The sequence below is a fragment of the Rana temporaria genome, chromosome 4 (assembly GCF_905171775.1).
Source record: "Rana temporaria chromosome 4, aRanTem1.1, whole genome shotgun sequence".
Lineage (NCBI taxonomy): Eukaryota > Metazoa > Chordata > Amphibia > Anura > Ranidae > Rana > Rana temporaria.
The window spans coordinates 116,361,447-116,387,435 of NC_053492.1; the positions used below are offsets into that span (position 1 = coordinate 116,361,447).

The window sequence follows — 25,989 nt, forward strand, 5'->3', positions numbered from 1 at the left end:
TCATGAATTTCTGCTCGGTGTCTTACTGCCGATCTTGTATTGACCAGAGCGCATGATATGCGCTCTGGTTTGGATAAGCAGGTGTAGTGTTTGACTGTCGATCGTCGATCGATTCTAAACATTCATTCACTCCTTAAGACTTTTTTGGTGGCGGCTGGTAATATTGAGGCAAATGGTCCCCAAATGGTTACTGCGGAGTAACTCAGTTTAGTCATAGTTGCTGACGCACTGGGGGGCAGATGCCGATGGGGGGGTTTCAGTAAATGACGGGAGGGACGATTCGCTGAATCCTACCTCCCTGATTGATCCAGAGGAAGGCGAAAAACCCCTGTCTGTGCTATGCCAATGTGCCGTGGCAGGGGAAGAAATTCCTTCCTGACCCCCTAGGGGCGATCGGATGTGGCCCTGGATCAAATAGTGAAACGAGTAGTGGTGGTGATCTTGGAGGGAGAAAAGGGGCGGGGGGGTACCCAACTGGTAGTTATTGGGTAATGGATTGGGTCGGGGGTGAAAGGTGGGGGAACCCCAATTACAGAGGTGTACCAAGCTGGCCCCCCTGAAAATCGGTGCCCCAGTCCACTCTATCTATAAACGGGGGCACCGCGGGGAGAGACCTGAGGGGGCTGGGGGTTTTTAGTTGTTTTGTGAAGGGGAGGTTTAGGCTGGGTAATCGTGGGAAACCACACTAGGCCGCGGCTGAAGCCGCAGACTTTCCTGGCTGTGGATGCGGGCGCCACGAACCACTAGCGGGATAAGTATGGCCTCGGAGGTATCTGAGAGGATGGGGATCCTCCTCGGGTACCGGGGGGAGTATTCAGAGCCGTTTAGGGAGGGATTGCTGGCAGTCGATGCGGCGTGCCACTAGGCCGCGAGTGAAGCCGCGGTCTTTCCTAGAAGTGGCCGCCGCAAATCTTTTCAGGAGGTTGCGGGGGGCGCGGGGGCCAAGGTAAAGATTACGGGCGGTTGGGGGAGAGAAAACTGAGGCGGGGAGGTGGCGGGTGATGCCTCAATTGCGGGTGTCTGTTTCTCCGCAGAGATTAGGCCGCTGCCGCGGCTTGTCCTTCGAAGGACGGCCGCCAGCGGGGTCCGGGGGGGTGGATAGCCCTGAGAGCAGGGGCTTACCTTGCTTAGGCTCCCGGGAGGAGATGTCTGCGGAGTACAGAGGGGAGGCCCAGGGGGAGGAAGAGAGTCGCTGGTCCTGGCTGCTGTAGCAGTGGGTGATTGTAGGCGTCGCAGTACGGGGCTGGTGGAACCTGCCTGCCTGCCTGATTGACTATCTATCTGGTCCCTGGGTGAGAGCAGGCTCAAGAAGCGCCTGTTCCCCCACTGTGCTCAGACTGATTGACTGACTGTACGGAGCTCCTGTCACACACGTCCGTTACGCTTGACCATGTGTGCGGATTGCTCTGTGAAGCGCTGGTTCCTGAGGCGGGGGTTCTGCTATAGGTATGAGTGTACACAAAATAGAAAAAAAAATTGATGATCCTGCGCTAGAAAATACAAATCGTGCAAACTATCCAACAGTGTCTCTGATGCTATATGGACCATCAGTACAAACACAATATTATAACAATAGTGAATCAGCAAACAGTATATATATATATAATTAAATATTTAACATAAATGGGTAATCAATAATCCCAAAGTGCACAGATAAAGTGCAAAGTGCAAGCTGTAACGGTATACCGTGAATGGATGATCAATTGTCCAAAAGTGCACAAAACTCAAAAAAAGTGCAAAGTGCGGATATGTGCAAAATTACAATAAGGTGCAAAAATGTTTACGGCAGCCAACATTTGTGTAAATAATTTAATTAATTTAAAAATTATATATAAGAAAAATGTTGGATAAAATATTCAAACAATCCTATATGTATGTATGTATGTTTATATTGGGAATGGGAATTAACCACTTAAGCCCCGGACCTTTAGGCAGCTAAATGCCCAGGCCAGGTTTTGCGATTCGGCACTGCGTCGTTTTAACAGACAATTGCGCAGTCGTGCGACGTGGCTCCCAAACAAAATTGCCGTCCTTTTTTCCCCACAAATAGAGCTTTCTTTTGCTGGTATTTGATCACCTCTGCGTTTTTTTTTTTTTGTGCTGTAAACAAAAATAGAGCGACAATTTTGAAAAAAAAACAATATTTTTTACTTTTTGCTATAATAAATATCCCCCAAAAACATATATAACATTTTTTTTCCTCAGTTTAGGCCGATACTTATTCTTCTACCTATTTTTGGAGGAAAAAAATCGCAATAAGCGTTTATCGATTGGTTTGCGCAAAATTTATAGCGTTTACAAAATAGGGGATAGTTTTATTGCATTTTTATAAAAAAATTTTTTTTACTACTAATGGCGGCGATCAGCGATTTTTTTTGTGACTGCGACATTATGGCGGACACTTCGGACAATTTTGACACATTTTTGGGACCATTGTCCTTTTCACAGCAAAAAATGCATTTAAATTGCATTGTTTATTGTGAAAATGACAGTTGCAGTTTGGGAGTTAACCACAGGTGGCGCTGTAGGAGTTAGTGTTCACCTAGTGTGTGTTTACAACTGTAGGGGGGTGTGGTTGTAGGACTGACGTCATCGATCGAGTCTCCCTATAAAAGGGATCACTCGATCGATGCAGCCGCCACAGTGAAGCACGGGGAAGCCATGTTTACATACGGCTCTCCCCGTTCTTCAGCTCCGGGGAGCGATCGCGACGGAGCGGCTATAAACGAATAGCCGCGCCGTCGTCCCGGATCGCTCCCCGCGGGTATCCGACCGCCGCATGTAGCGGGGGGGTCCCGATCGGACCCCCGACCCGCGTAAAAGGCAGGGACGTACATGTACGCACATCTGCCTGTACGTGCCATTCTGTGGACGTACATATACATGCGGCGGTCGGCAAGTGGTTAAGGCTCAATTGTAAACTATTAAATTAAAAATTAGTCAGAAAACCTAAGCTCCAACTGTTCTGGAAATCTATCCACTCAATCATTGCCCGCATAACATCGTTCACGCCTGACTTTACCCCTGAGCAATATCTTTTGCATCATACCTCTTTGCCACAGTCGACATACCGAAAGTCTCTAATGCTGCATCTGATTAATGCAGCCTCTCAGTGCATCCCACTACGGTGGAAGGACTCTCTCCCACCAACCATACAGGAATGGCATGCCAGAGTCAATAAAATTGAGCTGATGGAGAGACTAATCCACCAAGCGAGAGATGCAGCTGATACATTCAGACTTACTTGGAATTGTTGGACACTTTACAGAGAATCCCTTCCCACTGACTCATTGACGGCTTCCTCTGACCACCATGACTGACCCTACGTAACTGCTTTCTTTACCTTTTATTTTTCGATCTCTGGTCCCCCTCTTACCCTCCTTTGTGGAACCTTTTTCCCCTTGCCCTTCCCAACCACTTCTGGTCTTATCTGTAAGGACCTAATAGATGCATTTCAGCTCTAGATTAATAGCCTGAGGAGGCCTTACCCTTGCCTCCCACCCCTCGCGGGTATAACACTACACAACTTTTGAGACAACCTAAGGAGGTATGTCCTTTGGGTTACGAATTAGACTGTTGGAACTTGTTACCTAAACAGACCAGGAATTCTCTCAAATTTCCTCTGATATGTACTTTTCAAGTTTACCCCCACATTGCCCCCAGTTTTGCCCCCGTTAGGGGTGGGTTGAGTGGGGGGTTAACCCTGCTGGTCGTTATGGGCGTTACTGTCTTCTTTTGGCCCATAGGTTAGTCTTGATAACCTCTATCACAACAGACAGTATACAGATGACTCTCCTGTTATGATTGCTACCATATTGTCTCATATGTAGATTCTTGATTAACCTCTTTTATGCCACTTAATAACATAAATAATGATAAACTGTACACCTATGTATATATTCCACACCACTATATGTATGTAGTACCGTTTATGCTCTGTGATTGCCACAAAATGCTTAATAGTTGGATCGACTATACTGCTGTAATGTTTTATGATTTAATAAACTTCTATTCTGGAAAAAAAAAAAAAATTAGTCAGAAAACAATTGAGATCTAAAATAATATTCAAGCCTGAGGGCTGGAGGGTCTCGAGTTCAAAAATCCATCGGGTTTCGTTTTGTGATATTTTGATTTTCTTATTCTCTCCTCTCCAGTGACCCTTGATTTTGTCTATTCCATAGAAAGTCATGCATGTGGGATCTCTATTGTGGTGGTCTCTAAAGTGTCTCGAGACACTATGTTTATTGAATCCCTTTTTAATGTTTAAAATATGTTCCCGGATCCTGACATGTAACTCTCTGGTTGTTCTTCCAACATATTGTTTCAGACATGGGCTCTCTAAGACCCCGTGCACACGGTCGGTTTGGTCCGATGAGAATGAACCGAAGTTAATTTTCATCCGACCAAACCGACCGTGTGTATAGGCTATTGGTCTGGTTTCCTTCGGGTCCAAAATTTCTAAACATGCTTCAAAACCGAACCGATGGACCGCTGCCCCATCGGACCAAACCGATGGTTAGTACAGAAAAGCATCGGTTCAAAACCCGCACATGCTCAGAATCAAGTCGACGCATGCTTGGAAGCATTGAACTTCGTTTTATTCAGCACGTCGTGTGTTTGACGTCACCGCGTTCTGACCCGATCGGATTTTGGACTGATGGTGTGTACACATATCAGGCCGTACGGCCACTTCAGAGGTGGACCGATGAAAACGGTCCGGCGGGCCAGTCTCATCAGTTTGGTCCGACCGTGTGTACGGGGCCTAAGACATACAAGAAAGCCTTCACAGTTCTGGAAATACATCCTATGGACAGGTGAGACCAAGATCAACTTGAGTAACTTCACTACCAGAGTGATGGGAAGAGAAGAGTATGGAGAAGGAAAGGAACTGCTCATGATCCAAAGCATACCCCCTCATCAGTGAAGCATGGTGGTGGTAGTGTCATGGCGTGGGTATGTATGGCTGCTAATGGAACTGGTTCTCTTGTATTTATTGATGATGTGACTGCTCACAAAAGCAGCAGGATTAATTCTGAAGTGTTTTGGGCAATATTATCTGCTCATATTCAGCCAAATTCTTCAGAACTCATCGGACGGCGCTTCACAGTGCAGATGGACAATGACCCGAAGCATACTGCAAAAGAGTTTTTTAAGGGAAAGAAGTGGAATGTTATGCAATGGTCAAGTCAATCACCTGACCTGAATCCGATTGAGCATGCATTTCACTTGCTGAAGACAAAACTGAAGGGAAAATGCCCCAAGAACAAGCAGGAACTGAAGACAGTTGCAGTGGAGGCCTGGCAGAGCATCACCAGGGATGAAACCCAGCATCTGGTGATGTCTATGCATTCCAGACTTCAGGCTGTAATTGACTGCAAAGGATTTGCAACCAAGTATTAAAAAGTGAAAGTTTGATTTATGAGTGTTAATCCGTCCCATTACTTTTGTTCCCTTAAAAAGTGGGAGGCACATATACAAACTGTTGTAATTCCTACAACGTTCACCTGGTTTGGATGTAAATACCCTCAAATTAAAGCTGAAAGTCTGCAGGTAAAGCACATCTTGTTTGTTTCATTTCAAATCCATTGCGTTGGTGTATAGAGCCAAAAAGATTTGAATTGTGTCGATGTCCCAATATTTATGGACCTGACTGTATATATTCTTATTACCTTTCCAACTATGAAGGTATGGGTGGATAAACTTAATGGGGCAGATCCACAAAGAAAGTATGCCGGCGTATCTAGTGATTCGCCGGCGAACTTTCAAATTTCCCGCGTCGTATCTTTGTTTTGAATCCTCGTCGAGTATGCAAATTAGCTATTTCCGACGATCCACGAACGTACGAGCGGCCGTCGCATTCTTTTACGTCTTTTCCGTTCGTCTTTTTTCGGCGTATAGTTAAAGCTGCTATTTGGTGGCGTACGCAATGTTAAGTATGGCCGTCGTTCCCGCGTCGAATTTGAAAATGTTTTATTTTTTTTGCGTAAGTCGTCCGTGAATGGGGCTGGACGTAATTCACGTCCAAACCAATGACGTCCTTGCGACGTCATTTAGCGCAATGCACCGTGGGAAATTTAGGGATGGCGCATGCGCAGTTTGTTCTGCGCGGGGACGCGCTTCATTTAAATGAAACACGCCCCCTACTCGCCACATTTGAATTCCGCGCTGTTACGCCGCGAGAGATACACTACACCGCCGTAACTTACGGCGCAAATTCTTTCTGGATTCAAACCAAAGCCGGGTAAGTTATGGCGGCTTAGCGTATCTCAGATACGCTGCGCGGGTGCAGATCTATGTGGATCTGCCCCAATATGTTTATTTTATAAAATTTACGGCACAACTATATGAAAGATACTCACATTTCTAGGAGGTGTGGCTTCCTTGGATACTGTTCATCAACGGCCTTGAATTTCACATCCTGTTTACTGTGGCTTGTCAATACATACGTCAATTGTTTAAGAGCAATGACCCGAGTGCGGATCATCTTTTCCTCATTATTCTACACAGCCAGCGACTGTGGATCGAGCACCCGAGAGCTCGGTTTTCCTTGTGATGTATGGGTAGAAGCACTGACTTTTTTGTTTATATTATTAACGTGATGATCCCTTTACTACATTACTGTTAGCTCACTGATTTTTTTTTTAACGCTACGACTTTTTACCCTGCCAACAACTGTTTCCTCTGATATTTTTAAGGAGTGACTCTCAAAGGTTCAGGTGCTATTATCTGGGCAGCCCTCCCCTCCTTAACCCCTCTCTCCTAAAGTTATCTTTTATTTCTTCAACTCCCTTTTTTATTAAACCCTAGGCTGCTACCTCTACAAATCTATGACTAACTTCATAAGTCTCTCTCACTGATGTACTTTTTGTACAATATTATTGAAAAGGCTTATTCTTATTTGTCATTTATGATTGATCTTATGAGGATGACAGTAGGACCATTCTGTTGATTAATGTTATTTTTCCTCTCTCTTTGTAAACATCTTTAAACTTCAATAAAATATATTGTTCAAAAAAAATCCTACAGGTCCTAGCAATGTGATTTTGTATGTTTCACTCTTTGCTTTGGAATTATGTACTTTCATTTAATCGATTAAAAAAACCCTCAAACTAAACGTTTAATAAAGTAGACAATAAGCAATAATTTGACTTACCGCAAATTTACCAGATCAGCCCAAGCTGCTTTGTTTTAATTATGGCCGGAGCAGAACTTTTAAATATAAGGTTTTCAATGTTGCTAGTCTTTATAATACTATACATTATCATTTATCAGACTGGGTTATATTTTTACCGTCTTGCGACTTTCAGAATTTAATGGCAACAACACTCGAAATCTGTGAAAGAAATCAGAGAAGATGTAACGGATTGGGTATCCTGCTTTTCGGATTCGTATGGTCTCCATCATTCCAGAGTATCTTAGTTGCCGAATACAAAGCTCGCGATCAAAGAGCTGGGAAACACAAGAAAAACATATTTTATTGCTGAAAATATTTTAATGCTGCCCTTGTGGACCCTTTAACTCGACCATTTTAAATGAATTCATTGTGGCCTCAACCCTTATTTGACCCGGAATGCAAGTCTCCTACATTTCCTAAATACACAAATATGACCATGTACCAAAACGAAAAAAAATGTTTTAGGAAGATTCGGTTATGCTTAAAGTGAAACTTTAAAATGTACAATTTATTTAAATAGTATGCCTGGGGATATTCTTAACCTGCCTGTATGTAGCCTACTACAGAAAAACTAACAAAGAAAACAAAATGTAATTCATGCCGTCCGTTAATAACCTAATTATTTTAGACATGGTTATAGTATAGATGTACTGTAATGGGGGACCCAATAGAAAAAAAAAGATGTAGAGTTCCCCCTAAAAATACATACCAGATTCTTATCCTTGATAATGGTCTTGTATGACTGTCAAGAGACTCAATGCAAAAAAAAAGAACTACGGTAATAAACTCAGGGACCCTGAAAATCTATTCCAGAACTTTATGTGAGCATGCAGCCTGGCAGGCCAGAAAAAGGGGAGATGGGCATGCACCCTATCTTCTAAACCATGCCAAGCCACATGCTGTCAACATTGGGAGGATACCTTACCAAGGGGCAACCCCCTGGAAAAGCACCTTGTCCCGATGTTGGGAAGTTACCCCTACTCATTCATAAAAAATTGTAAATAGTAAATAAAGACACACACTTTTTGAAAAATACTTTGTTAAAAAAAAAATGTCCCATGATGTAAATCCATTATCAATCCTGTCGCACAGCAATGCAGATCCTAGTCATTAAGGATGAACCTATGAAGTCACTGGCCAAATATTGTCATGTCCATATGTCACCTGGGAGACCAAAATCCCTCTGCTTATATTTGGTGCTGTTCTTCAAGATTGATAAGGATCTGCATTAATGGATGCCATAATTGTTTATGGATTTACATCCTAATACATTTGTGGTGTATTTTTTAGGAACTTGTCTAAAAGTGAGTGTCTTTATTAGCTATTTACATTTTTTGTGTGAATGAGAAGGGTTGCTATGTGCCACTTACTCATTCACATGGGAGGAAGCCAGCATCCGGAGATCCCCCCTATTTTTAAGGGGGGCTTCTAGATTCTGAAAAGCACCCTGCCCTCAGTCCCCTACAACCCTTTGAGCCAAGGTTGTGGCGAAGAAACCCTTGTGCACATCAACATCGGGCAAGGTGCCCTCCCCATATTGAGGGTATGTACCCTTGAATGATTCGGATAGGAAGGGGGTCACACAGTCTTCCTTACCATTACCTGGTCTGCATGTTTAGATAAGGGTATTACATGGATTTTGTGGGGGACCACAAGCTTTTTTCCCTTCTTTTACACAGTGTAAAGCAGCCAGGAACAAGGTTTGGATTGAACTGGCAGACTACCCCTACTTTTAAAACAGAAAAATTATAACCAGCGACATTGTCTACCTAACATCCTTTAGTGTATTGTAGGTTTTACAAAGGCCTTGAGTTAATTTACATGTCGAAGTTTATTGGTATAGTTTTTGAGTGTTTAATAGATTTATTATACTAAACTATATGTAAACCTTTGCTACTTAAAGTGTATCTAAAGACATTTTTTTATTGGATATGGTAAGGAAGGGATAAAACCCCTGTTAAGTTTTTATTGCTATGTCTCTATTGAGAAAATTCAAAATGCTAAAGTTGTCACTTAAACAAGAAGGGAAATTAATATCTTTCAATGGGGACACTTGTTCAGGTAATAAAGATCAAAAGAGGATTTCCTTTATTTCTGAGAGATTTTCTTTAACTCACTGTTATGCCGCCAACACAGGAAGTAAAAGTAAATCTTCCTGTTGGGACACAGACAGCAAAAGTGCTTGACAGAGGTTCTAACAATTCCCTACTCTTTCCAAAGTTTGAAAAAAGGCTTTGGATACATTTTAGTATTTCCCTATATCATTTTCATATATCTGGTACAATATTTCTGAGAACATAAACAAAATTAATCTACCACACTGAAAAAAGTATACTGTTACCTGGTCTGTAACATCAGCTAAACGCCTATTTGTAATCCTAAACCTAGGATTCAGTGATCACAATAACAATAAAAAATGATACCATTAAAGACACAAATTTTGTGCCAAGCTATTTATATATTTTTTCTTCTGAAATGATAAGACCAAAACTTGGTACTGAGATAACATGCCATAAATGTCTGACCCTGAAAGGGTGTGCTCAAATATCTATACCAAAATAATATGTTCCCGTCAGGCTTCTACAGAAGCATATTATCCTGTGTGTTAATTTAATATGCACAAAATGATCTGCAATGAACTGAAAAGTGGGCCTGAAGATGGAGATGATTAACATTACTCTCAAATATATTTTTATATGTATATACAGCTTTAGAAAACAAACCTACAAAACAGGTCACACATACCAATGGCTTCTTAAACTCATTGGGCTTGATACAACGAACAAAGTACGGCTGGCAATTTCCCAGAATTTTCATCAGCTGTTCCAGTGACTGCTTGAACTGTCCTCCAAGAGTAGGTAAAGACTTGTTTGTGTCTGAGATCTGCAGGTGAGCAGAGGACACAAAGGATTAAACACTGCTTAATTTAGAATGTACATCTACTTGGAAAACATGGGTCGTGTTGTCCTAACACTATATAATGTTCCAATACTTATGGTTGTCCTACTTGCCCTGATAGGTTAAATTTGGAAGTCTATCTCTGCCATTAGAAACTATATGAATGTTTTTGTTTACTGTATACTGGAAATCTTGTATAGTCACTTATCTGGCGCTGCATGTGTAGTAGTCACATTTCATTACAACCAGGAGCAAGCAATTTTAAGAGAAAATGGGTACAATTTTTTTTTTACATCTACTTTATTATTTATGCAACATGAAAATAGGTTTTACTGCCAAAATGATCTGTAGTTCTATTTTAAGTTTCAATTCAGTTTAATGCAAGGTATGACATTTTCTTTATATTTTTTATTACTATTACTAGCTATTTTTAGATCTATGGTATTTTTTTTTCCATAGAAAATCCTGGTTTACCTCTCAGTTGAAAGCCTGGGCAATTGTGTTCATTATAAGACAATGCTCCTATATGAAATTTCACTCCCTTCTTCAGCCCAGTTGAGATGCTGAGGAGCAAATTAAGGGTTGCAGCAGGGAAGGAATGGGTTTGCTAGAGAAGGGATGAAGGCACTTTAAGGAAGACTAGTGTAGAACAATGGTGATAAAGAAGGCATTGATATATTGGGCATTGTGGGCCTGAATATTAATCAAGGGTCGGGTAAATGGTTTCTATGAAAGGAGGGAGCTCTAAAAATAGCTATTTTTGGCAAATAAACTGTAAATAATAATTTATTAACTTGTAAAAAAAAAAAAATCAGAGTCAATAAAAAGTGCATAAAACAACTAAAAGACAACTAATGTTCACAATAAGCCTTTACAGGCAGTAAGCTGAATGAGGAGTACCTTCTGGCTGTTGAAGCCTGCGTTTCGGATAATTCCACGAATGGAAGCATTATTAGCACTTTTATCTAGCTGGAAGACCTGCTTCAAGAATTTATTGGTAGAAGAGTGGATCATAAGGATAAAATCTGTACTCAGCAAGTCACGGTTCTTGTCCAAAAATCCTAAATCAGAAAAAAAAAAATATTATGCATCCATAAAACTGCAATTGTTTTTTTAAGAATCTGTTCATTGACTCCAAGTACAGCATTATCAACTCTAATGTTGCTTGTAACATGCATGTTCGGTAATGCAGAATATTCACAAAAACTTTTTTTAAGACCTTTTTTTTTCAAGGGATGTTACTTGTTTTGGGTGTGGTATGGTTTGTTACTTCTAAAGTAAGCTTTTCTCTAGTTGGGTTTCTCAAAGGGTAATGTCGTTTGGGGAGGTTAGGTAGGTAGCATAGTTCAGTAGGGAAAAGTGTGTGTGTGTTTGTTGGTTGGGGGGGCTGGTGAATGAGAGCGGATTGGGAGGGATAATTGTGGGTTTGTGGGAATGTGTCTACCATCTGGGCTCATTATTGGCATGTCTGAGTAAGAAGGGTAGCTCTAAACTAAATGCGTTATAACAGAGCAATTCCATTTTTAAAGTGCAAATGTAAATAATGGAATTTCAAGCATATGTAACAGGTTATGATTATCCACAAATCTGGAACCTGAATCTTAGCACTTTATCACAGCTCACCTCAATTAAAAATGGTTTTACACCACAGACAATGATAATATAAAATGTGGTGGTCACCAAAATGTAGAAATTACTTAAACATTGGCAATAGAATATAGAGTCTTGTCTTTTATAAAGATACATTCAGATGGATGATTAGCACACCCTGCCACATCCAGCGGCAAGAATCTGTGAATCCTGTGCCTAGAATGGCAGGTGTGTATGAATATTTTCAGCTGTTCAGCCCATACAATTCACTGACATGCTGACGGTGGCTGCAGTTATTCATGATGGTCTGAACAGCCAGCGGTTACCAGCGGTGATCGTGAATGGATGTATGCAGACAGCGTCCAACCATGGTCATCTGTCCCTAACTGCATCTAATCGCTGGCTGTGCAAACAGCCATGAGTAGCTGATGTCTCCTGTCATTGCATTGTACAAGCTGAGCCACTGCAGCTATTCATACTCCCCTGTCATTCTAGTCACAGGAATTCGCTGAAAATTGCAGGGTGAGTGGGCCGATTGATCTACATGCAGGGGTATCTTTCGTGCAGAGCACAATCATCAAGGCCTGGGACCAGGCAGAGACTGCAGTCATGTAGACAATCTAACATTAATGCGGTTCCCGACATAGAGATGAGCATTCACTGGTTACAGTAATTAAAGTACAGAGTTCTTCTGAAAAGCACATTACACACTGTAACTTAGTAGATGTTTTGATGTGCTGAGTCTGCGCCCACTCCACCAGTCCAGCATACCTCTGTTACTTCACGCTCAGTAACAGAATGGAGTCCTGCTGAGCACATGGCGCAGGCCTGATGCATACCTATGAACTCCTTCCTTTCCGTACCCCGCGACCAGGCCATAGATCTCCGTAATGTGAGTTCAGATCTGGTTGCTATTGGATACCAACCACAAGGGAGGGATCCAGACAACGATCCCCTCAATACTGGAGGACCAAGTGTCATGCCTAATGACTGGTCGCTTGGTGTCTGGAACTTGTGTTCTTAGCAACTGCATTTCTCTCTGCATTCCTTGCCTTGTCCTAACTCTTTTTTAGTAGCTGACCCTCATACCCCATTGTGCTTCACAGACCCTGGTTCTTTAGATACGCTAGAATCCACATGTACCCCTTTGAATAACTTCAGACCAGGCTTAGAACAGTTAATGTAACTTTAATGGAGAAACTTCAACATAACAGTTCAATATGAACAATGTTCATTTCCTAACCCTAACCACAGTTGTGTGGCTCCCCAGGCATACCTCCATGAGGTGATAGTTCATGCTGGTAATCTCCATGACTTGGATGTCCTCCGGGAACCCTGGTGCCCTCAGTGGACTGCAAGGCACAGCAGTCCTCATACGAGCTGAAAGCGGGAACATAGCCAACCGAGGCTATCGGACCTCAGCCTTCACACATAACTTAACCCTTTCCCCCAGCCTGGGCCAGTCGCTAACTTACTGAACCAAAATTGACCCAACCTCCTTACACGCCCCTGTGACTGCAGTATAATACTCACCTTCTGTTTCATAATATACAATTCCTGCAAAATGGTTTATTCCAAACTTCGTGTCATGCACACTTTTAGATGCAATGTAAATGTTACTTTTGCTGTGAATGCTATTAAGTTTGGTCAGCATAGTAGCATCTGTTCCCTACAAAAAAAACATAGATGGTTAAAAAATTCCAGTGGGATAGTGTGCAACCTTAGGTGTAGGATACGATCTAATAAAAAACTGTTTTTAAACGGCAAAGGTTAAGAAGGCAGTACCCTGAGCTTCAAGGAGACCCAATCTGATTGACTGCTGGTAAAAACACAAACTTGTATTTATTCTGTTTTTTTCTACATAAGGATTAATTTATTAAAGACTGATAAATATAGTAGGTCAGTGCTTGCTAAAGTTTACTAATACATGCAAGCTTCATCAATAATTATCTTTTTTGTGTGTAAAATAAGCAGGGTACAAAGGGAAACCTACCAGTCATTGTATTTTTTTTGTTGCTTTTAAGTATAATTATGGATGTGGCAAGATAGTGATTTGCGTAATTGTATCATTGTATTACCTTAAAAAAGTCACTTACAATCTTTTTTTAATCTACAGCTTTCATTAAAATAAGAACTGGTGATACTGTTATAAATGTGCTTGTTTAGGCACTTTCTTTTGAGGCATGCCAACTTTCTACCCCCATCCCCAACTGCTCACATGCATTGTCAGCCTGTCAAATGTGTTTCTGATGGAGACTATAAGTGGCCATGTCAATGTTTATTGTGCAGACATGGTCCACTGTTGTCACCATCAGGAAGCCTACCTTGATCAATGACATATAACCACAGATGGAAAGCATGCATGCATGGGCTTCCGCTGAAATTTTTTCAGGGAGAGGCGCTTCAGCAGCGGCGATACCAAGTCGCATTTAACCCTTTCTTCAAACGCTAGCGGGGGTTAAAAGCGCCCCACTAGCGTCCGAATAGTGCAGCTAAAACAATAGTAAAGCGCCACTTTACCGATAACGCGGCCAAATGGCAGTGTGAAATTGCTCTTGAGATAATTCAGCTTCACTCCATGCCCATATAAATATAGCCTAGAGAATGTACAGAACCCCCTTCAGCACAGATGGACCCCACCTTCAGCACAGACTCCCCCTTCAGCACAGACCCCTCCATTCAGCACAGATTGACCCACCATTCTGCACAGAACACTCCATTCAGCACAAATGGACCCCCCTTCAGCACAGACCCCCCCCCATTATGCACAGACCCCTCCATTCAGCACAAACCCCCCTTCAGCACAGATGGAGCCCCTTTAAGCAAAGACCCCCCTTCAGCACATACCCCCTTTAGTACAGACCCCCCCTTCAGCACAAATCCCCCTCCCCATCCCATTCAGTACCTCAGATCAGCACAGGCACAGCAGGTTCCCTCCCCCTGTGTACACATAAACACTGGAGGGGAGGCAGCTTCACTCTGCTCGCTGTGCCTGTGTGACATCCAACCCAGGACCATTTAGACAGCCCGTGGTCGCAAAACTCTTCAACACCTTCTCGATTTTCCAGGGGGGGGTCAATTGCCCGCCCCTTGCCCTATGGAGCGGACGCCCATGCATGCATGTAGACAGGAAGTTGTTATAAAAATAATGCAGGTGATTAGCAACACTGAGATGCAAAGGTGAAAACAGGATTTAAAAAAAAAATCATTTTTCAAAACACAGTGCTTTGTTACATTAAAGGTCATCTAGTATACAACTGTCAAAACAGGGTGAATTATTTGTTTCTATTACTACAAAAAAATATGTTTTTTTAACTTCATGTAACGTTTTTTATGCATTTGTAATTTTATTTTTAACTTATACATGGTCCAAATCGGGGGCCAGAATTCTAGGTGGCTAAGCACACAAGGAGCACAGGCCCTTCCAGCATCTGGCTGAGAAAGTGAGGGTGATGCTGGCCATACAATGCTTTTAAAGATACAGAGAATTTTGAGGAGGCGACTGCCCTTGTTTATTTTTCAGATTATTGGGTATCACTATATTAGGTGCCATATATTACAATGAAAATTATGTAAGCATCCTGATTTAGTTAGCCTACAATATTAATACATGAGGTTTTATTTGCACTTGTATCCAGATCCTGGTATAGCTAGCAGTGGTCGGTTACATTTAACTTGAATTGTTCTGTAAGGTTTTATTTTCCTGCATGATTTCTGTTAGAGCCTTACCTGGGGAAATTTGCTTTCCTCATCTATAAGTGAGATGATGTTCATGGGCCGTAGAGCAATGATATCCAGTGTGCGTTGGTTGTCCGAGAATTCTACAAGCTGCCATTGTATCTGCTCTGCAGCGTATTCCTCTTGCTCCAACTTGAATATATGACGCACAAAAAATTGCTGTAGATGCTCATTGGCAAAATTTATGCAGAGTTGCTCAAAGCTGAGAAGAGAATTATGTGGATATCCAAGTACTATTATGGCATAAAGGAAGGGCTGTTTGACATAAATAAGCCACAAATGTGCAACATTGTACATTCCTGTTTCTTTCATTCAAAATGTTTCATTACCCCTCTTGCACCAAACAAAGTGGGAAAAACAAGGGAATATTCTTTAGCATAGCAGTTTTATGCATTAATAAAATAATTATAGCTAGATATGAAGGTCAAATACAGTTTACAATATGTGATTAGTTAATGCAACCCTAAATTTCACTGCTGTGAAATGCTTTATGCTGATTATACTACAACTCAAATAGAACAGGATGCTTTTTCCCAACAGTAAGAAAACTTTATTTCTAACTGGTTAAGAGCTACTCAGCTAAAGTCTGACATGTATTCGTATTAATAGTAATTAACTTAAAATTATATTCATGTATATCCCATTAAGCAGGTCCTCACACTATATAGTTGGTTTTTAATTTGCCAATATGGAATTCACATCTGTCCTAACGTTTCGAGAGGATTTGGCCTGTCTAATGAAATTACTGGTCTATTGTCAAGGCACAGTCACACTAGAATGCATGTGTTAATGTGCATTGCCATGCTCCAATGCAGGTTGTGCTGTCTTTTTGAAAGAGTAAAACAGGCTACAAAAGTGGGTGTAGCTTCTATACTCAGCCCCTAGCCTAAGAATTAATGGGGATCTAACTGACTCTTTCCCACTACACATGGGCACATGGCAGGGGTGCCCTGTGTCACCCCTGTTTTCTTTAGCTCTGGAGACTTTGGCAGCAACAATCAGAGCTTCCCAACTTATTACAGGCTTTATTAGGGAAGAAAATAATTAATTATATGCAGATGACATCCTCCTATACTTAGGTGACACTGAAGCTTCCCTCGCAAATATGATGTCTCTAATTGAACATTTAGGTACCCTCTCCTCACTGCTAGAGTGTGCTGGTTCTCTGCAGCTAGTAACCCAGTTTAAATACCTAGGAGTCCAAGTCATCACAGATCCCTCCAAAGATCTAGAAATCATGTTCCAACAATTTCAAGCCAAATGTAACATATGGTGTAAACTCCCTCTCTCAGTAATTGAGTTAACCTGATCAAAATAGTGTGGTCCTCGCAGTTACTTTACATCCTACATAATTCCCTACAGTGGATTCTCGCAGATAGTTTGCGCGCATTGAAACTTTATTTTGAGCACTAATCTGGAAGAAGAAGGTATCTAGGATACGACTCTCTGCGTTGCAGTATAGTAAAGACCAGGGTGTACTAGCGGTACCCAATCCCAGACTTTACTTTATGGCCTCCCAGCTTTAACATCTTTGGGGATGGGGTTTCTCCTGATGCCTCAGAGCCGATCTGCAAGATACTTCGAGCCTCACAGCGTTATCCCACTTAGAAATGGGGCTCTCCAATCCACCATTCTCAGGGACCACAGTCTCACTTATAAGGAGACTTTGGACAGAAGTTAAGCGCAGTCTGAAACGATTGGGTTTTATTCTTGTGATGCCTTTATGGCACAAACCCTAGTATACTGAACAAAACAAATTAGAGTAATCTCAGAGAGCTAGTAGGTATACATTATCTATCCCAACTGTATAATAAGAACATCTTAAAATCTTTCAAAGATGCTACAGGCTGAATTTGCTTTACCTAGAAAACAATTCAGTTTTTAATTTTAAGATTAACAGCATAACAATTGGTCCCTCCACACATGCAAGGGTGCTGGGTGTAATCCTTGACTCTGACCTCTCCTTCAGCCCCCACATCCAATTATTGGCTAAATCCTGCCGCCTTAACCTCTGCAACATCTTCAGAATTCGACTCTTTCTGACTAATGACACCACAAAGCAACTTATTCACTCCTTGGTTATTTCCCACCTTGACTACTGCAACTCTCTCCTTAATGGCCTACCCTTACGCAGGCTATCCCCCCTTCAGTCTATTAAGAATGCTGCTGCTAGACTAATACACCTCACTAACCAATCCGTGACTGCTGCTCCTCTCTGCCAATCCCATCGCTGGCTTCCCCTACCCCACCGTATAAAATTCAAAATGCTAACCACAACGTACAAGGCCATCCACAACATTGCCCCCAGCTACATGACCAACCTCATCTGCACATATCGCCCAAATCGTCCCCTCCTCTCCTCCCAGGACCTCCTGCTTTCTCCCTTGTTACCTCCTCCCATGCTCGCCTTCAGGACTTCTCCAGAGCCTCTTCCATCCTCTGGAACTCCCTGCCCCGGTATGTCCGATCAGCCCCTAATCTGTCCACCTTTAGGAGATCCCTGAAAACTCACTTATTCAGGGAAGCCTATCCCACACCCACCTAACAATTGTCCCTGAGTCACCCTCATCAAATCATTCCCTGTATCTATTACCTTTTGTACCACCACCCCCTCCCTTTAGAATGTAAGCTCTACGAGCAGGGCCCTCCTGTCCCTTTTGTATTGAACTGTACTGTGAAGTGGGCAAAGAGATTCCCCCTCAGCTAACATAGCTGTAATTTTGTACTAGACTTTTATATAGAGTTTAGAAGCAAGTAGCTCGGTTTTGGCTTTACAATCATACCCCAACTAAGAAAATCTGGATAGAACAGGTTACAGTAAATCTATATTTATAACGGAATGGTTAACATACCAACACAGAAATGCCAAAGTTCTCTTCTATATGGCAGGCATGGTTGAATACTCCAGGTCTTGCCCCAATCACAGCTAATTATGGGCAGATTATTACAGGCACTTGAGTCTTTGCCAACTCCTTATCCAGGTCGGAATGTAGGGGAACTACTGGTTCTAGTTACTTTTATGCAAGATTTTCTCAGAAATAAGTCCTATGTCCCCTCTAATGGAGATTCTCTTTGATACTAATTATCTTTAATGAAAGCAACAATATGTATTATATTTGGCTGGTCAGCTGGTGGTCCCTTTCTCTGTAACGGGAGGGGAACAACCCATTTAGTTAAACCTTACTGTTTATGGTTTTAGTTTACTATATTATTTTTATTCTAAAGTGCCTTATATTTGTGCTATGCATAAATGCACAAATCTGACGTCTGTTGAACAACTCTGACTGACGTAATATTCTGATCATCTCATTTGCTTTTACTGTTTATACCATGTGCAGAGTACGAAACCCAATTGTTTGTCTTTTGTTTTATTGTATCTTTGCTGACTTTTGGCATAATAAAAAAAAATTCTGATAAAAATAAACAGGCTATAGGTTATGCGATTTTTGTTCCTGCAACCACAATCCTGCTCCATTTCCCCATTCGTGGGGGAACACAATGATTACTGCTAGTGGCTATAGCCACTGGCAATAACTGTATGCTAAAATTCCGACATGTTGGTTGTACCCAAGTCGATTGATGGATCAACTTTGGTACAATCAGCCTGGCCATAGATGGATCAAATTTCAGCCAATCCTTACTGAACTTGCTGTCATGTCTATCTATGGCCAGTCTAAAGTAACATAACATGTTTAAGGATAGGAGGGTTATAACCCTGGTCAGTTGTCTTGTGCCATTTAAGTTCCAATTGGGAGATTTCCTCTCACTTCCTGTGAAAACAGAAGTGAGGGGGATATTCCTCAAAAGTGAGGGAATACCTGGTTGACAAGCCAAAATAACGGGAACACAGAGAGCATTAAAAACCTGACAGATTTTCTAATCCATCTCTTTTGTAACCAAAGTTAAAAAAAAATCCCTTTTATTATACTTTTTTGCACCCAAAAAACTGCCTATAAAGAAAACATTTGATTTCCAGATGTCAAATTATTTTGCTTGGACTATAAAAAAAGAAACAAAGAAAGAAAGAGAAAGAAAGAAAAAGAAAACGTAATATGCATTACAACACATCTGTCAAAACAGGGTTAAAACCTTTGTCAACTACGTATTGCTGTCTTTTCCTAGCTTCTCCTCACTCAGACTGGAAAAAATTACAGGGAAATCCCATTAATGGACACCAAAAAACAAATTTGTCTGTCAGGATTGCATTCCTCTGTATGCACTGATTTACCCTTACTTTCTGCCCAGAAACAGAAACTTCATGTCAGAACAGCAAGTAAGCTGAAATCTCCTTACTATGGAGGCAGGCATAATTTAAACCCTGCTGTAACCCTTTCACTGTCCAAAACAAAACATAAATGTGGCTGCAGTTGGTCTTCAAAGACTATAGACACAAGAATACAGATTCATCTTTTTTTATCCAATAATATTGGGCAAACCATGTATCAATAGCAAGTAGCTATCTTCCTTCTACTAGCCCTGGTCTGTATTATTCCATGACACTGTTTACTACTACATGAAGACTAATTCAATTCTATTTTCTTTAAAAAAAATTACCTGTTTGTATTAAAATGTTCAAAACCAAAGATGTCTAATAAGCCAATAGACCGCCGTTCATTTTCTCTTTCTTTGGGCATCGGCGTGAAAATAGCCTCATTGATCTTGTTCACTATCCACATGAACATTCGGCCATAAATGCCCTACAATAGACAATATAAGCATGACACTGTTATGTAGATGATCACTGTTCTGTATTTCTTCAAACTGTATGCCCAGGAATGTTATCTATGGACATAATAAATCTATTTAGTTGATTATATAATATAAAACAATAGAATACTAATATAGTACAACACAATTAAGTGCCGGTTCACACAGGGACTCACAGCGTGAATTTGCAAGGCAATTTGGAGGCGACTTCAGCGTGACTTTGAGCAACTTACAACGCAACTTAAAGTCGCCTCCAGGACAGGCGACTTTGGCTGTGGCCAATCACAGAATAATCAGCTCTGTGGGAGGGAGGGGGTTGCCTGGGTAAACTTGGGGAGTACCTGGGTAAATTATTTTCTTTCCTGTAAAGTCGCTTCAATACAGATGGAGATCTGACTTGGAGGCCACTTCCATTGAAATCTATGGGTACAAGTCGCCTTGAAGGTTACAGGAACCTTTTCTGAAGTTGGAGCGACTTAAGTAGTGTACATTATATTGTCTCTCATTCACTTATATGGTGACTTGGGGATCCTAACTCGATGTAGTGTGAACGGGCACTTAGCAGTAGTGCGCTTCTCCCATAATATTCAAATGAGTTTTCAACTTGATAGTTTTAAATTTGTAGAATGATGGATGAACCCTAATCTACAGCACTAGGGAGGAATATAAGTAAATCTACAAAGGGTCTGCCTGTTAAATACATTTTTTTTCTGTGCAGCCAATCTTCATTTCCAATAGCTTTTTTCCCATGTGATTCACTCGATTAAGTCTAAGTTAAGTCTACAAGTGCAAACTACAAGTGCAAAGTGCACTTGGAAGTGCAGTCGCTGTAGATCTGAGGAGGACATGCAAGGAAAATAAAAAACAGCATTTTAGCTTGCACATGATTGGATGATAAAATCAACACAGCTTCCCTTCATTTCAGATCTACCCCTCATATTTACAGCGACTTCACTTCCAAGTGCACTTTCAGTGCAATTTCAAGTGCACTTTGCGCTTGTAGTGCAAAGTGGATTTGCCTTTTGTAAATAACCCCCAAAGTGTTACCATGTATTCTTAACCTACATTTATTTACTAGGAGATCCTAAAACAGAAGTCAGAAGTCTGGATGTTACTTAAACACTATGATATAGCGATTTAGTCTATGAACTTTCGTTAAACCCATTAGACGGGGTTAAGCTGTGACCCAGGGTCAGCCAGATTACCAAGTGCTTTATCAAGCCTCTCAAAGTGTGTGTGTGTGACATGTAACACATTTGTTTGTATTTACTTTGCTAACTTATCATTATGCATGCTTACTGCAAGGTTGAGTGCTAAACTGCTCATGGCCCTCTGTGACCACAACCAAAGGTGGCCTTCCATCAGATTTCTGGCGTGTTTTAGGATCAGAATGGCAACTTTGGAACACCAAGAGATTTCATCCATTCCTGTCCTTTCTTCACTGCACTGTAAAAATATCATGTAGCAGAAGTTGTACAGCAGACCTAGATGTCCGGCCTGTCAGTGCCCTTGATTAATTCACGGGCACCTGGCCTGCGGACATTTTCGCCCGCTGTCCTCTTCATTGGACAGCGGCGGTATCACAGGGCTGCATGGGGGCGGGAACCACTGGAGTTAACTTTTTACATTACACAACAGGTTATTGGTGCTGGGCGATCCTAGCAACCAATCACCAGCCTGTTAATGTGAAAAGTTAACCAGCAGTTCCCGCCCCCATTCAGCCCTGTGATATCGATCTCTGTTCTAATTGCTGTACACCTGTGTGAGGTAGGAGAGTTCTACCTACACAGTGTAAGTGTGTGTGGGGAAGAGTTGGGCAGAGGACACTATGGTGGGTACAGAGGACACTATGGTGGCAGCAGAATTCACTACAGTGGGGGGTGCAGGGGACAGAAGACACTTCTTTGGGGGGAGGGGGCAGAGAACACTATAGAAGTGATGTGAAGGGGGACAGAGGACACTGCTATGGGATACAGAAAACACTGCAATGGGGGGGGGGCCCCATCATGGAGACAGGGACCCCCATCACCCATGTGGACAGGAACCCCCATAACCCCAAGGGACAGGGACCTCTTCTCACCTGGGGACAGGGACCCCATCACCCCTGGGGATAGGGATCCCATCACCCCTGGGGATAGGGATCCCATCACCCCTGGGGACAAAGACCTCACCACCCCTGGGGACAGGGGCCCCCTTCTCACCTGGGGACAGGAAGCTCATCACCCCTGGGGACAAGGACCCCTTCTCACCCGGGGACAGGGACCCCTTCTCACCTGGGAACAGGAACCCCATCTCCAGAGCATGCTGGCTGGCAGGGCTGGTGTCAGCCATCCTTGGGTGCCAGGATGGGGAGGGGGGCAGTAAAATCCGAATCCCCAGCCACATGCTCTCTCTAGGTGAACTGGCTTTGTATTAGTGAAGCACCTTAAAGTGAAGTAAACTTGTACTGTTATTATTACTATGTTAGGATTATTATTATCTTGATTTATTAGCAGGTGAATGCGGCCCTCCATGCATTTACATACATTCAATCCGGCCCTTATGTGGAAACAGGTTGCTGACCCCTGCTGTACAGTATACCATGTAAGTATCATGTGAAAATAATGCAGAATCACAATGGAAGTAAGGGATAAATTAGATAACCCTCTGAGGGAACTAAAAGTATTAACCCAATTCTGATGGAGCCTACAACACAAGCACGACCTGTATATGTCTACTATATCCTGTTTTTTTTTAGGATAAGTTAGAAAATAAATAGATTTTTTACTTTAATTACTAATACCAATGATTATTATCATTCAGGATTTACATCCCCAATTCCAAAAAAGTTTGAATTATGTGTAAAATCTCAATAAAACAGAATGCTATGATTTTCAAAATCTCAAAAACCCATATTTTATTCACAATAGAAAATAGAAAACATACCAATTCTTTAAACTGAGAAAATGTAAAATTTTAAGGAAAAAATAAGGTAATTTTGAAATTAATGGCAGCAACATGGCTCAAAAAAGTTGGGACAGAGCCATGTTTACCACAAAAAAGTTGGGACAGAGCCATGTTTACCACAAAAAAGTTGGGACAGAGCCATGTTTACCACAAACAAGTTGGGACAGAGCCATGTTTAACTTTACAAGCCATGGGCAACATTGAACAGGCACATACAAAAAACAGCATATGTACATATTATAAATAACATAACTTTAAATTTTTACCAGAACCAAAGAGGACCAGGGTAGAGGTAAGGAAAGTATCACAAGCAATACTGCATTGTCCCCTATGGGATATCAGTCTTCGTCTAATAGCCTTTATATCAGGAATGAAGAGGAAAGGAAAGAGACAGAGGAGGAAGAAAAGGGACAAAGAAAGGAAAAAGAGAGAGAGAGAGGCCCCAGGAGAAGTCGAGTACCAAGGACGCGGGACCTGCACAAGCAAGGTTTACAGTCGACCATAGCTAGTTGGGGGCAGGGTCGGCAGGAGTAACTTTTCAAGGTCCCAAACTGTCAAGAAGTTTGCATGTGAATCCTTCAAAATACTGGACATCTGCTCATCAACCATCAGGGTGGTCATCCTGGTTTTCACTCCCTGAAAAGCAACAGACAAAGTCTTCCAGGCCTGGGCTAAAGTTTGCTTGGCAGGAATAAAAAGGTATGAGTCCAATTTTTGATGAGGAGCGAAAAGACTTGTATAGGGAAATGTAAAAGAGCCAGTCGGCATCTTAACATACTGTTATATGCAATAAGGGTTGCACTAAGACCCTGGACCAGAAGCTGATCAGATGTGAGCATGACCACCACATATGTAAGACATGCCCACGCTGACCGCAATTCTGAAAACATCTGTCACTGCTGTAAGGATAAGAGTGGGCAAGTCTTACCAGGACCCAATACTCCCTTACTCCAGTCCTCCCCTCAATACCCGGACCAAGATCTCGCTCCCATTGTGTCAGATAGGAAAGGGTCGACAAAGAAGACCTACCATTGAGGGAGGCATAAAGGAACTAAATAAGATCAGGGGACCCCAGGGAGTGTAAACAAGTACTGTATGCTCAAAAGACGTCTTACGAAAAGGAAAGGAAGAAGTATGACGAAGCTATAAACCCCAGTTGGGCAATTACAGATAATGGAAATGTTCTTGCTCAGGGATCTCGTGCGTCTCTCTGAGGGTCTCCCATAACAGAAACAAGTGCATAGTTAAAAAATGATGTACATTTGTAAAGCTATCAGAGGTCCACCAAGAGAAGGAACAAGGTTGTTCCAGCCCCAGCAGGAAAAGAAGATTGTTAACGATCAGTAAAAAGAGGCAAGAAAGGGGACATCAAATTTCCCGAATATCGAACCATAGCTTCAAGCCATGAAGCATAAGAGGACTTAGCTCCATGAGGAGTAATTTATGAGGAAGCCAAAGCAATGCTTGTAAAGAAATCGGGGCACAGTTAGGTAGTTCCAAGAGCACCCACAACAGGATGCTGTGATCTGAGGAGACCAAATAGGATAAGTGGAAAAATATTGTGCAAACAGTGAAAAAGTGGAAAAAACAATGAAGAAATAGTAAGTGATAAATATAAATGAAAGCAGCTACATAGAAATGTGACAAATTTTCAAAAATGGAAGGTGAATGGAATGTAGCGCTAACCCTAATGTGATACAGAAAAACACATAAAAAAATGGATGTTCTAAAATCATTCAAAACTAAATTAATAAAAAAGTCCCACGTGATGATAACATCCACAGGACGTGTTTCATCCTGTAGATGTGCTTGAGGACAAAACGCATAGGGAAAGGTTTATCACTCCCCACATTGCTCCTTTTGTATACGTGATCACTTTTATTATACGTTTGTGGTTTTAATAAACCTACTTATTGTTTTGACCTACACTATTGGAGCCCCATTCCCCTTTTTCCATATACCGCTGTGGGATCTAAGTCTGAAAGGGGTTCTCCATCCAGCTGGCTGCCTTGAATCGTTGGAGTGCCACAAGGTTCTTTGGAGTGTCCACTGAAGATCCTGGGTTCCTTCCATCATCTAGGCCACATATCGATTTGGATATCCAAGCTCATATGATCCGCTGTCGCTGACATTCGGGTCCATCAGTTACAGTAAGAGTATCCTTCCTTACTACATTAGAGAGGATTGATGTCCTGTTCATCAGCTTGTTGTGACCCATTAGAAGAGCATCGATTATCATTTTGGATATATTCTTTATTTGTTTGCCTTGGACTAGATCTAGGTCTCTAGACTAGATCAGCCTTCACTTTCTTATAAAGTTGGACTTCCCTGTTCTTTTCATATTAAATGATTATCATCACATGGGACTTTTTTATTTATTTAGTTTTAAATGATTTTAGAACGTCCATTTTTTAATCTGAGGGGACCAGTTGCTGGAATTTCTGGAGAGGAATGTTGTCCCATTCTTGCCTGATATAGGACTCTAACGGCTCAACAGTCCTGGGTATTTTTAATTGGTGAAAGATCTGGACTGCAGGCAAGCCAGTTAAGCACCTGGGTTCTTCTACTATGAATCTGTGCTGTTTTCATACTGTATATGCAGTATGAGGTTTAACATTGTCATGCTGAAATATGCAAGACCTTCCCTGAAAAAAACATCATCTGTATGGAAGCATATGCTGCTTTAAAACCTGGATATATCTTTCAGCATTAATGGTGCCTTTCCAGATGTGCAAGCTGCCCATTCTATACACATTAATAAACCCCATACCATCAGAGATGCAGGCTTTTAAACTGAGTGCTGATAAAATGCCGGAAGATCCCTCTCTTCTTTAATATGGAGAATGTGCGGCCCATGTTTGCCAGAAAACATTTTTGATTTGTCTGAGCACAGAACAGTTTTCAACTTTGCAACAGACCATTTTAAATGAGCTTTG

At 41.7% G+C, this 25,989-nt stretch overlaps 1 protein-coding gene across 1 annotated transcript in view; it reads right to left on the reverse strand.

Annotated features, from left to right (window-relative positions):
- Positions 1 to 25,989, reverse strand: part of MYO7B (myosin VIIB) — a 349,736-nt gene that overhangs the window by 210,989 nt on the left and 112,758 nt on the right. Inside the window, exons 12-17 of the mRNA XM_040348869.1 lie at positions 19,955 to 20,097; positions 15,392 to 15,602; positions 13,196 to 13,331; positions 10,973 to 11,133; positions 9,920 to 10,057; positions 7,291 to 7,449 (exon numbers count right to left, since the gene is read on the reverse strand). Coding sequence (XP_040204803.1) covers positions 7,291 to 7,449; positions 9,920 to 10,057; positions 10,973 to 11,133; positions 13,196 to 13,331; positions 15,392 to 15,602; positions 19,955 to 20,097 — 948 coding nt within the window. The remainder of the gene's footprint in view (positions 1 to 7,290; positions 7,450 to 9,919; positions 10,058 to 10,972; positions 11,134 to 13,195; positions 13,332 to 15,391; positions 15,603 to 19,954; positions 20,098 to 25,989) is intronic.